Source organism: Bos taurus, chromosome 29, assembly GCF_002263795.3.
Source record: "Bos taurus isolate L1 Dominette 01449 registration number 42190680 breed Hereford chromosome 29, ARS-UCD2.0, whole genome shotgun sequence".
Taxonomy (NCBI): domain Eukaryota; kingdom Metazoa; phylum Chordata; class Mammalia; order Artiodactyla; family Bovidae; genus Bos; species Bos taurus.
This window is the reverse complement of record NC_037356.1, coordinates 43,241,918-43,254,404: the sequence shown is the minus strand read 5'-3', so window position 1 is coordinate 43,254,404 and position 12,487 is coordinate 43,241,918. Positions and strand designations below refer to the sequence as shown.

At 48.5% G+C, this 12,487-nt stretch overlaps 1 protein-coding gene across 2 annotated transcripts; it reads right to left on the bottom strand.

The window, feature by feature from the left end:
* Nucleotides 1–330: 330 nt before the first annotated feature.
* SNX15 (sorting nexin 15) lies at nt 331–11,837 on the bottom strand. 2 transcript variants are annotated; one of them, NM_001075330.2, is made up of 8 exons: nt 11,694–11,837; nt 6,636–6,671; nt 6,304–6,424; nt 4,892–5,007; nt 4,624–4,792; nt 4,167–4,310; nt 1,176–1,433; nt 331–888 (listed from the first exon to the last, which is right to left on the bottom strand). In NM_001075330.2, exons 1-8 carry the CDS (start codon nt 11,790–11,792, stop codon nt 794–796), a joined length of 1,038 nt encoding a protein of 345 aa, NP_001068798.1. In that variant the 5' UTR covers nt 11,793–11,837; the 3' UTR covers nt 331–793. The 2 variants fall into 2 exon arrangements, with proteins under 2 accessions (NP_001068798.1, XP_059738797.1); XM_059882814.1 differs by lacking the exon at nt 6,636–6,671 and having other exon boundaries at nt 11,694–11,822.
* Nucleotides 11,838–12,487: the final 650 nt, after the last annotated feature.

Below are 12,487 nucleotides of genomic sequence, written 5' to 3'. Positions count from 1 at the left end.
CCACGCCTTCCCGGGCTCCCTCCCTCTAATCCCATCATTGTTTAGCTCTGAACCACCCGACCCAAGTGGGGAGACCCGCTTTGGTTCCTCTTTACCCGATAACCTGACTCAGTCGGCCTTACTGCCGTTCTTTTCTGTTCCCTTGAGGACTCTTCTCCCTGTCTTCTAGATCAGGGGTCAGCAAACTTTTTCTACAAAGACAGTAGATACTACAAAGACAGTATCTACAAAACAGTAGATACTCTTGGATTTACAGGTCACAACCACTCACTCAGCCTTGCCGGTGTAGTGAGAAAGCAACGGTCGACAACACTAAATGAAAAAGCCTGGTTGCGTTCCAATAAACTTTTATTTTTTAGATACTTAAATTTCATTATAATTTTCACCTGTCACAGAATATTATTATTTTGGATTTTTTCAACTATTAAAAAAAAGTAAAAACTCTTCTAGTTCATGGGCCTTACAAAAAAAGGCAGTGGGGCATATCCGGCTGTGGGCGGTAGTTTGCAGACCCCTGTTCTAGATGGATAAACAGATGGCTTACGGACCAGAGCTGCAGCCTCCCATATCAAGATAGAGACAGTCAGGATCAGACATGTGAGTCCCTGATTCCAAGGTGGCAGGTGTTTTCAGGGAGCTGAGAACTCATTATTTTTCTCATTCCTGGTCCAGTTACATACAGAAAGAGCCAGTTACAGGACCAGGAGATCAGGCACCAGGGAGAGAAGAGGGTGGCTGGCAGTGCTGGAGCCAGAGTCCTGGGAACAGGTCCACTCCCATCTCGGGGTGGGAGTTAGGACAGATGCAGGTGCAGGATTTCCTCTGCCCGCTTCAGGTACTCGGCCGCCTTCTTCTTCACACCCTCTCGGCGGGCAGGTGATGGGTCACCTGAGAAGACAGAATGGCTCAGTGGGTACCTGGATTTAGAACCCTTGGTCTAGCTCCTTACTGTCCACAGAGCATCACCACATGTCTTTCCCTGTTCCTTGGGAGTCAGATATATGCTCCCCATTTTACAAATAAGAAAACTGAGGCCACAAGAGATAAAGCAGCAGCCCAAGGTTACACAATTGGTCAGTGAGGAGCAATTGTGATCCTTGTTTTTCACTTTCCTTTCCCTTCACTGTACCATCCAGGATCCCAGGCCTGACCCTCTAGCCTCCAGTCTTGCTCACCAGGAACTCCCTGGAGCAGGATGTGCACGCCGTCCCGGTAGCCCTGCAAAGCAGCAGGGTAGGCGCCTGCCTTCTCGTCCCGTAGGGCCTGGGTGATGAGTTCTGTGGCTTGGCTCAGATAGGCAGGGGCGGGCTCTCCTTCCTCGTCGTCCTCCTCTGCTTGTCCACCTGGCTCCCAGGGTTCCTGGTCCGGCCTTCCAGATCCTGCCTCCAACGCTGCCAGCTCCCCTATGTGGGTAGGACTGGGTCCTGCACCTTCTGTCATCAGATGTGGAGGACTCAGGTCAGACGGGCCCTCTTTTGCCCTGGGCTTGCTGCCCAACCCCAGACCTCTCTGGCCCACCAACCCGTCCTGGGTTTCTCAGTGCCTGAGCAATCCAAATGCCACTTGTGCAGAGCACACCAGCCACGATCTATTTGGTTGGTGGAGTTTGTGTGCTTTTGTAAAAACAGTCTTACTTCCCTAATTCTTTGTTTATAATGAGATATAGTTGATTTACGATATTATGTAAGTTTCAGGTGTACAACGTAGCCTAACTCTTTGTATGCATGCATGCTCAGTTGTGTCTGACTCTTTTGAGACCCCATGGACTGTAGCCCGCCAGGCTCCTCTGTCCATGGGATTTTCCAGGCAAGAATACTGAAGTGGGTTGCCATTTCCTACTCCAGGGGATCTTCCCAACCCAGGGATCGAATCCAGGGGTCCTGTGTCTCCTGCATTGCAGGTGAGTCATTATTAACATTTTACCACTGAGTCATCATTAACATTAATTTGCAAACTCCGAGTCACTGGTTCTACTCCCCTCCCGACTACAACAAATCCAAGAATTTCCTTCACAAAGTTTAATTGAAGGATTCTAGGCCAAGCATGCCAGGTCAAGGGTAGAAATGCTCCAAGCTTTGGAATCTTAGAATAATGGATCCAGTGAACCTCCAGGCTTTTTAAAGTCTTTCAATTTCAGCTGAGGCCCCAAATGGGAAGAAATGGGTGGAATATATTCACACATTCCAGAGAGAAGGGCTCATATATCCTCTAGGACTGGCAAGGAGATCGTCAAAGATTCCCTCTGTAGATTCCACAAAAGAAGGCTAGCGATCTAGTGAACCTTGGATGAAAAAGCCTTTAAAGGGAAGGTGCAGGACTAGGAACCACCACTGCACATCACTGGCCTGGAGAGGGAAGGGTGGGCCTCTCTAGAGCCCCACCAGAGGGACCCCATGTGGAGACCAGGGGCCTTATAGGAAGGTAAGGTGACATTTCACTTTCCAGTTGGACTACAGCCCTTCCTGTGTTGCTCATGAAGCAGAAGACAGAAGAGATCTTGGAACACCCTAGTACTTGAGTTCAAGAGGCTGGTATATTTGATGAAGAGAGAGAGAGATGAGTGCCAGCCCCTCACCTGGAGAATTCTGATGGTAAAAGTTTGGCTGGACGAACCCACAAAGTGGGGCAAGGACAGAAGGCAGCATCTGAGCAAAGTACCCCTCCAGCTTGGTGGGGACGAGGATTTAGGAGTTTTTTCATGGGCCGAGGGAACATCTTATGGGAGCTGCCTTTGAAGAGTCTTTCCAGGCTCTTGCCCAAGTACCTGGGCACTGGGCATCCCAGGAAGCTTGGCTGGGGCCAGGCAGAGTGCCTGGATCCTGCCTCTCTGTAACCGGGTTCATCAGCCATGGCGACATCACCCCTGCCTTTCTCCTCCAAAGGACATTCCTCACACCCTGGTTACCATGGCCGGGGGCCCAGCCACCAATCAGGCCCGAGTTGCGGGGGTAGGGGGTGCAGGGTAAGGCTGAAAACTGGATGCAAGACTGAGGTCCTGATTTGGATCGGACCTCAGAGTGAGAGAACTCAAGTGCCAGAGACAATCAGAAAGCTAAGGGCCTGCCCAAGAGGTCACCAAAGGGTAGAGAAGGGAAGCCAACAAAACAGGCTGAAAGAGACAGCTACGGAAGCCAAAATGAAACTGTGTCATGACGACCCGAAGTGCCGTCAACCACTTCAACACCCTAGCTGCAGTAGCAGCATAAACTCAGAGAATTTTAAAATGAAAAGATTCTGAGTCTCAGAGCCAGGGATTGTCAAGCTCGTGATCTGACAAGGAGCTCAGGACCAGGGCCTCCATGTGGGGCCCTTCCACGTCTGGTGCCCTCACACGCCAGAGGCTGCCCCAGGGGCTTCCTCTGCTGTCCTTGGAACCCAGACCTCACTGCCCTTCACTGACAGGATCTATAGCCTTCAGGATCTACAGCCAGACCCTGAGCCAGCTAGGAAACCTTCACCTTGAGCTTCGAGCGAAAGAAGTCAGACCCTCCCAGGGCAGTGTGACACCCTGCTGGTTCCAAAGCGTTCTCAGGGAGAGGATCCATGGTGGGAAGCGGCTCACTTCCACTACAGTTGCTCACTGTGCTGGAGTACCCAGCTGGCCAGGGCAGCAACAGCACCTGGGAAGGGTGCAGTTCAGTTCAGCTGCTCAGTCATGTCTGACTCTTTGCGACCCCATGGACTGCACCACACCAGGCTTCCCTGTCTATCACCAACTCCCAGAGCCTACTCAAACTCATGTCCATAGCGTCAGTGATGCCATCCAACCATCTTATCCTCTGTGGTCCCCTTCTCCTCCTGCCTTCAATCTTTCCCAGCATCAGGGTCTTTTCAAATGAGTCAGTTCTTCGCATCAGGTGGCCAAAGTTTTGGAGTTTCAGCTTCAGCATCAGTCCTTCCAATGAATATTCAGGACTGATTTCCTTGAGGACTGACTGGTTTGATCTCCTTGCTGTCCAAGGCACTCTCAAGAGTCTTCTCCAACACCTTCCTTGGGAAGGGGCACTGCTTCTAATTATCAAAGCCACCTTTCGCCCACAGGGGGCGCCTTTCTCAGATTTACACAGGCAGGGTGCAGCTGGTGGCTATGCCTCCCTATGGTAGGGACCTCCTGCCCAGCTCCACCCCCTCACCCTACCCTGACCCCACTCGTCCCAACTTGTTACCTTCCTTGGAGAAGGGGTCAAACAAGGCAAGCTCAGCCTCGGTGAGGGGGCCTCGGGCAGGGGAACTGGATGCCTCCTCGGTGCTCCCACAGTTAAAGAGGAGATCCAAGGCCTCCTGAGCAGGGCTGGATGGTGGCGGGTCCGCTGAGGAATAGATCATTGGTGACATTCATGCCTGCTTTTATTATTATCTCCCAGCTTTCAAAATATCGTTACCCACTCACTGAAGCCTTGCAGCAACCACGGGCATAGACAATTCCATTCTTAAAGTTTGTGCCCATTTTACAGATTAACAAACTATAGCCCTGAGAAGGAAAATGACCTGGGCAGAGTTCCTCAGCAGGATAGTGGTAGAGGAGGCAGGAAAGGCTTTTCATTGAGGAAGGAGTGGTTCCCACTCCCCATACAGACAGGCTCTGGACCCTCCAGCCCTGGCTCGCTCTCCTGCTCCACATACCTGGCACCTCCAACTCCTCAAGGCCCCTTCTCTCTGCAGGAAGCGGCTGGGGCAACCAAGTCTCATGAGGCTGGACCCGGGGCTCGTCGGGCGGTGGTGTGGGAATCAGAGGCGGGGGCAGGATGTGCAGGTCTCCGGACACCTCGGAGGGCCGTGTCACCTCCCCACCCTGCACGAGAGAAAGACCAGCCGGGGGAGTCACAGGGACAGCCTGTGGGCAGGCAGGCTTCCCAGGTGCTGAGGACCAGGGAAGAGCAGGCGCACATACCCGGAAGAACTCCTTGAGCTGGGGGCTGTTGTTGAGCGCGGGGATGTGCACAGTGAAGCGAAGCAAGTCCTCGGCCCCCTTTCGCCGCTCCTCAATCACCGAGGCTTCAAACCGGCCTGCACCCACCAGGACAAGGGACAAGGAGACAACAGTGACCCACTGGCCACTTTTCCTGGTCCTGCCTGAGAGGATCTGAGCAGCCCCCTGGCCCCCACCCCATTCTCCCAGAAATCCACCTTGGCTCTGCCTGGGGCAAGGGTCTCACAAGGAGGGACCTATCTCCCTATTCATCCATTTACCGGATGAGTATTGAGCGAAGCGAGGTCTCTGCCCTCGTGGTTATTACATCCCAGACAGGGGGAAGCAGGCAACCAACAAGAAACAAATAATTTCAGATGGTTTCGATGTATTAGGGAGGAAAGTAAGACTCAGAGCGGGGAAGTGACTTGCCCAAGGTCACACAGAAAGTAGCCCCGTGTTTACAGCTTCTCTGCTCGGTTCCAGGCATCATGCAGAGTTATTTAACTCTGGGCTAGTTATCGTGCTGCCAGGGGGAGTTATCCCACTGCCTGGCATAATTTGCTAGCGAGGACCTTTCACCTTGCTATACAAGAACATCTCCTGTGAGTCCAGAGACACAAGTAACAGACCAGCCCCGTCTGGGAGAAATATAATATAAGCCTCATATGTAATTTACAATTTTCTAGGAGCTGCATTTAAAAAAAAAAAAAGAGACAGATTAAATTTTAATTACATATTCTGTTTAACCCAGTATATCCAAAATAGTCTCATTTGAATATATAATCAATATTCAACTATTGAGATAGTTTACATTGTTTTTTCAGTGTATTTGACCCATAAACACATCTCAGTCCAGACTAGCCACATTTCTGGTGCTCCTCAGCCATAGGTGGTTCATGGCTGCTCTTTCTAGACAAGTGCAGATCTAGAAGAAACACCAGGTTGTGGCTTGGAGTTCTGGCTCAAGCCCCTTCATCCTGAGCCTCAGTTTCCTCATCTTGAAAATGGGGCTAATGAGGACAGGAATTAATATTAAAGGGCTCAACACACAAAAAGGGCAGAACCATTTCCCCATGTGTAAAATGAGACGGTCTCTAATGATCCCTGGGTCAGGAAGGTCCCCTGGAGGAGGGCATGGCAACCCACTCCAGTATTCTTGTCTGGAGAATCCCATGGACAGAGGAGCCTGGTGGGCTGCAGTCTATGAGGTCACAAAGAGTCGGATACAACTGAAGTGACTTAGCACACACACACACAAGGGCCCTTCCAGTGGTCTGAAACACATCTTTGCCAGGAGTTTCAGACCCCTTCCATCCAGCCCTTAGCAGCAAGTGTCCCCTTTGCCCAATGCTCTCTCCATCTTTGGCCTGAATGCCTGAATCAAGACTCACCAAACACCTGGCCGCGGGGGAAGGCTGGGAACTCCTCGAGGCGGCGGAAGAGGTTGCGGTGGGTGTAGGCCAGGTCTCCGTGCAGCTTTCGAAAGTCACTGTACCGCTTCCAGACCACCACCTAAGAGGGACACGTGACTTGACTGGGCTGAGCAGTGGTGGGATTCGGCTTCGCCAGCCCCAGCCCGGCTCCAGGCTGTGTGCGCGTTAGGGCACAGCAGCCCCTCCTTCCAGGGAGAGAGGGGGGCTGGTCTCCTGTGCAGTTACCAGTGTCCCTGCACTGGTTTTGGATCTGGAATCAGGAGATGGTCCCTTCCTCCTATGAGGCTCACCTCTTTGACATCCTCCGGGTCCCTCTTTGAGATGAACTGAGGAAGAAAGGCAAAAACCAGTGAGACCGACATCCATCCCCTGTAAAAGATGGCCCAGCTAGCTCCCAGCCCCCTTCAGAAGAGCAGAGCCCTTCAGCCAGTGGTATCAAGGGGTCCTGGTTTAAGGCCCTGAGTATAACTTTAAGCAGTTTTTGTACCATGTACCTTAGTTTCTTCATCTGTCAAACTGTTACCGACCTGGGTCCTTGGACTCTTTAATCAACAGAAACTGATGAGGCTGGCCGAGAAAATCGGGCAAGGCGTTAATGGGACCCAGATGCAGCACAAGGGATGGGAAACAAGCGACAGGGACCCTTAAGCACTCCCTCCGAGGAGGGCTAGCTGGTTCCTTAAATGGTTAGGGCCCGAGGGGTGGCTTGAGTGATCAGCTCATCCCCTTGGTGGTGCGGTGTGCAGGCACCATGCACAGCACCCTGCTTTTGCGCCAGGCACCTCTGAAGTGGCAGTAGGTTTACGGCCTTATTGTATCTCATGGTTCACAATTGCTTAGACTTAGCATGCAGGCAGTTATTTTGAGTCCCTTATAGCTTCTTTTTCTTTTTAAAAAATATCTATCTAACTATTTGGGCTTCCCTGGTGGCACAGATAAGAAAGAATCTGCCTGCAATGCAGGAGACCCGGGTTTGGTCCCTGGCTCGGGAGGATCCCCTGGAGAAGGGAATGGCTATCCACTCCAGTATTCTTGCCTGGAGAATCCCATGGACAGAGGAGCCTGGCGGGCCACAGTCCATGAGGACGCAGAGTTGGACATGACGGAGCGGCTGATGCACACTCTCTATTTACGTGAGTATTTACTTGGCTGCTCCAGGCCTTAGCTGCAGAACACGGAATCCTTTAGTTGTGGCGTGCGGATTCTTAGTTGCTGCACGTGGGACCCAAATCCCTGATCAGGGATCGAACCTGGCCCCCTGCACTGGGAGTGTGGAGTCTTAGCAGCTGGACCACCAGGGAAGTCCTAATAGTTTCTTTGTATTCTGTTTGTCTAGGGGCAAGTGTAAGTACGCCAGTACAGGGTCCCAGGTCCCAGCCAGTCTCAAAATGGGGGGAGCCCTAAAGGCCCATCTAGAGGGCTCCATCCTCAACCCGGCTTTTATCTCACTTCCTTCAGAGGGTAAGCCCCTGCATCTCTTTCTGAAACCAAAGACCTCCAAGTTCTCTCAAGAAGAGGTTCTGTCCCAGGAGCCACCCCTCCGTTCAAGGAGGAAGCTGCTGTGGGTGAACACTCCTGGACACGGAAGTGAACACTCTTGGACACAGAAGAAACCTCATTGGGGTTGTGAAGAGCAGACTGGTGTCTGAGATGGAAAAAAGACTCCATTTTCATTAGGGCATGCTCATAAGAATTAAAAAACAACACCCTACAGCTTGAAGTAGCTCTGACAGTTTCCAAACATCTCCAATTCATTATTCTACATCCCAGGGAGGCACCTATGATTCACATGCCCATTTAGGAGATGAGGAAATGGAGGCTTAGAGAGGGCTCCTGACCTGTCGGGGGACTGCTAGCATTGAAACCCTGGCCTTTGCTTTTCACTACAGGCTTGCCTAAAATATTTTGGGTAAAATAAACTATATTGAAAAACCATTGAGGAATATATACCTGACAAAGGACTCCTTTCCACAATATATATATAACTCCCATGTGCGTGCTTAGTCACTCAGTCGTGTCTGACTCTTAGCAACCCCATGGACTGTAACCCACAGGCTTCTCTGCCCATGGGATTTCCCAGGCAAGAATACTGTAGTGGGTTGCTATTTCCTTCCCCAAGGGATGTTCCCAACCCAGCGATTGAACCCATATCTCCTGCATTGGCAGGATTCCTTACTACTAAGCCACCAGGGAAGCCAAAAGTACCCCTATAGGTACATATATATACACAGAATATTACTCAGCTATAAAAAAGAATGCAATAATGCCATTTGCAGTCACATGGGTGAACCTAGAGATTATCATACCAAGTGAAGTAAGTCAGAGAAAGACAAATATTATATGACATCACTCATATGTGGAATCTAATTTTTTTTTAAAGTTGCAAATGAACTTATTTACAAAACAGAAATAGACTAACAGATATGGAAAACAAACTTATGGTTACCCAAGGGGAAATGGGGGAATAAATCAGGAGCTTAGGATGAACACACACGCACTGCTGCATATAAGACAGATAACCAACAAGGACATACTGTATAGCACAGAGAATTCTACTCAATATTCTGTGATAAACTATAAGAGAAAAGACCCTAAAAAAGAATATATGTATCTGTGTAGCTGAATCACTTTGCTGTACACCTGAAACTAACACAACATTGTAAATCAACTATACTTCAATAAAATTAATATAAAAACAAACAAGAAGGGGAAATCTTGTAGTTCATGTAAGGATTATTGGAAACAAAGTATAGAAAATAGTAAAAAAAAAAAAAAAGAACATTCTATAAATTAATATCAAAAAGACAAACAACCCAACTTTACAAAATGGACAAAATACTTGAACAGGCAACTCCCACAAAAGATGATGTTTGAACGGCCAGAAAGATAATGAAAATATGCTCTTTAGTCCTAAGAGAAATGCCAATTTTAAGATCCCAGTGAAATACTACACACCCACCAAGAATGGCTAAAATTAAAGATGCTGGTGATATCAAGTGGTGGTGAGAATGAGAGTATACAATGGTACAACTACTTTGGAAAACTGGCGATTGCTAGGAAAAGTTACACATATACCCAGCAAATGACCCAGCAATGCCCAGGTACTCTCTTTTTTTCAACTCTTACTTTGATTTTGAACTTATTTTTGAACTGTGGTATTGGAGAAGATTCTTGAGAGTCCCTTGGACTGCAAGGAGATTCAACCAGTCAATCCTAAAGGAAATCAGTCCTGAATATTCATTGGAAGGACTCATGCTGAAGCTGAAACTCTAATACTTTGGCCACCTGATGTGAAGAACTGATTCATTGGAAAAGACCCGGATGCTGGGAAAGACTGAATGTGGGAGAAGGTGACAACAGAGGATAAGATGGTTGGATGGCATCACCGACTTGATGGACATGAGTTTGAGTAGGTTCCAGGAGCTGGTAATGGACAGGGAAGCCTGGCATGCTGCAGTCCATGGGGTCGCGAAGAGTTTAACTGAACTGAGATAGCTGATTTACAATATTCAGGTGTATACACATACATAATCTTTTTCAGATTCTTTTCCATTATAGTTTTTTTTTTTTCCATTATAGTTTATTAGTTTATTACAAGATGGGATCCTGGTGGCTCAGACAGTAAAGAATCTGCCTGCAATGCAGGAGACCTAGGCTTGATCCCTGGCTGGGGAAGATCCCTGGAGAATGAAATGGCAGCCCATTTCAGTATTCTTGCCTGGAGAATTCCACGGACAGGGGAGCTTGGCAGACTATAGTCCATGAAGTAACAATGGGTCGGACACTACTGAGTGACTAATACTTCTTCTTATTACAAGATATCAACTATAGGGACTTTCCTGGCAGTCCAGTGGTTAAGATGCCAGGCTTCTATTGCAAAGGGCATGGGTTTGATCCCTGATCAGGGATCTAAGACCCCATATGCCTGGGGGTGAGGCAAAAAAAGAAAGAAAGATATAGTTCCCTGTGCTATACAGTAGGGCCTTGTTGCTCATCCTTTTTTTTTTTTTTAAGATTTATTTATTTATTGTTGGTTGCGCTGGGTCTTCATTGCTGGGTGCAGATTTTCTAGTTTTGGGGAGTGGGGGTTACTCTCTAGTTGCAGTGCACAGGCTTCTTCTTGTGGTGGCTTCTTTCATTGCAGAGCATGGTCTCTAGGGCACACAGGCTCAGTAGTTGTGGAGCACTAGCAGCTGCTTTGCGACATGTGGCATGTTCCCAGACCAGGGATCGAACTCGTCCTCTGCTTTGGCAGGCAGATTCTTAACCACTAGACCACCAGGGAAGCCCTAATCTATTTTATATACAGTAGTTTGTATCTGCTAATTCCAAACTCCTAATTTATTCCCCACCTCCCTTTCCCTTATGGTAACCATAAGTTTATTGTCTGTGAGTCTGTTCATTTTAAAATAAGTTGACTTGTATAATTGTTTTAGATTCCAGATATAAGTGATATACCATATGACATTTGTCTTGGGATTATCTTTTTATTTTCATTTTGTAAATTTTTTTTAATATTTGCATTTTTTTGATACAGGAATGACACAAAAGATTTGAGGAAAGACCATTTTAAACATCTAGGATTCTGCGTTTAAATCATTTTGGAAGCCTTTACATTTCTGCTTTAACAGTTATTAATGCACCTGTTTAATAGTTGCCTACTTCAAAATTGTAAAAATACAAAAAAATTTACAGTGAAAAATCTTCCCCAATTAGTTCTTGTATGTCATTCTACAGATAATATTATACTGTTTCTATTTTTAATTCCTTTCATGATATCCTGTCTCTATACACTTATAACGTTATTACTTCATATACCAACTTTCGTCTTTTATCTACTGACTTCCTGCTGTGACTGTGAAGAGACTTATTCCTTTATATCTTTACAAGTGTATGAATTTTTAGTCACAGGCATAATTTTTTGAAAAAATTTATAAAGTAATTCAACTACTTAAAGAGTTTTCATATAAATATCAAACAAACCAACAGACAAAACTTACTCCAAGAGACTGGAGACCTAATCAATATTTGGGGTGAGCCAGTTTTCAAGTTAATTTAAAGAAATTCACAGCCTGACGCCAAGGTGCCACGCATTGGGCGTGGACACACCTCGCAGTCTGGGAACTGCCGGCACGCCCTTTTAAAAGAGCAGAGCCCTCCTGTGGCCCCGCCCCTTGATGGCTAAAGAAGTAAACTAAGGCCGGTTAACCGCCCCCCCCCCCCCCCCCCTTAAAGGGGAAATCCATTCTGTCGTCTAAAATGGGAGCCTCCAGCAGCGTCTTGCCTTAAAGTAAAACACGGCACCGCTCTTGTTAAAAGGGTAAAGTTCCTGCTGGGCCCCACCTCACCTGCGCCGTCACTTTGTATTCAGTGTAGCCCTTGGGGTGGGTCCGGGGGTCGGAGACTGTGTAGTGTCGCAGAAAGTCGTCTTTCGCCTGCCGGGACATGGCAAACAAATTGGAGCGGAGCTGACCGCCGGCCTCCGCCTCCTCCACGCCTCCCCCGCCCCCGCCCCCTCCAGTTCAGTCTTCCCGAGTCGCCGCTTCGCCCGGGCCTGCGCCCTTTGTCCTACGGCCCAGGGAGCTGGTCGCAAGTGACAGCGCAATTCTCAGCCAGGCGCTTGGCCAAGGGAGTGTCTAAAAAGTTCTCGATGGTTGGTAAAGCCGGAACCAAGTGATTTGGGAAGGGATTGGGGAAGAGTAAGGAAGGCAATGGCAACCCACTCCAGTACTCTTGCCTGGAAAATGCCATGGGCGGAGGAGCCTGGTAGGCTGCAGTCCATGGGGTTGCGAAGAGTCGGACACGACTAAGCGACTTCACTTTCACTTTTCACTTTCATGCATTGGAGAAGGAAATGGCAACCCACTCCAGTGTTCTTGGCTGGAAAATCCCAGTGACGGGGGAGCCTGGTGGGCTGCCGTCTATGGGATCGCACAGAGTCGGACAAGACTGAAGCGACTTAGCAGCAGCAGCAGCAAGGATTGGGGAAGCTGGATCACTCAGGTCTGCTTTGAGATAAACCCACCCCATGCGATGGTAAACCCTCATCACATATCAATGACTTCTTTGCTTCCCAATTCCCTTCTTTCATCCATTCCCCCAAATTTTATTGTGTTCAGTATGTGCCAGACACTGGCAAATC

Coding starts and splice junctions, on each gene's coding strand:
- SNX15 (NM_001075330.2), bottom strand. CDS start 11,792: ATGTCCCGGCAGGCGAAAGACGACTTTCTGCGACACTACACAGTCTCC. Junction 4,793..4,891: donor AGCTCAAGGAGTTCTTCCGG/GTATGTGCGCCT, acceptor TCTCTCGTGCAG/GGTGGGGAGGTGACACGGCC. Junction 1,434..4,166: donor TGACCCCTTCTCCAAGGAAG/GTAACAAGTTGG, acceptor ATCTGATGACAG/AAGGTGCAGGACCCAGTCCT.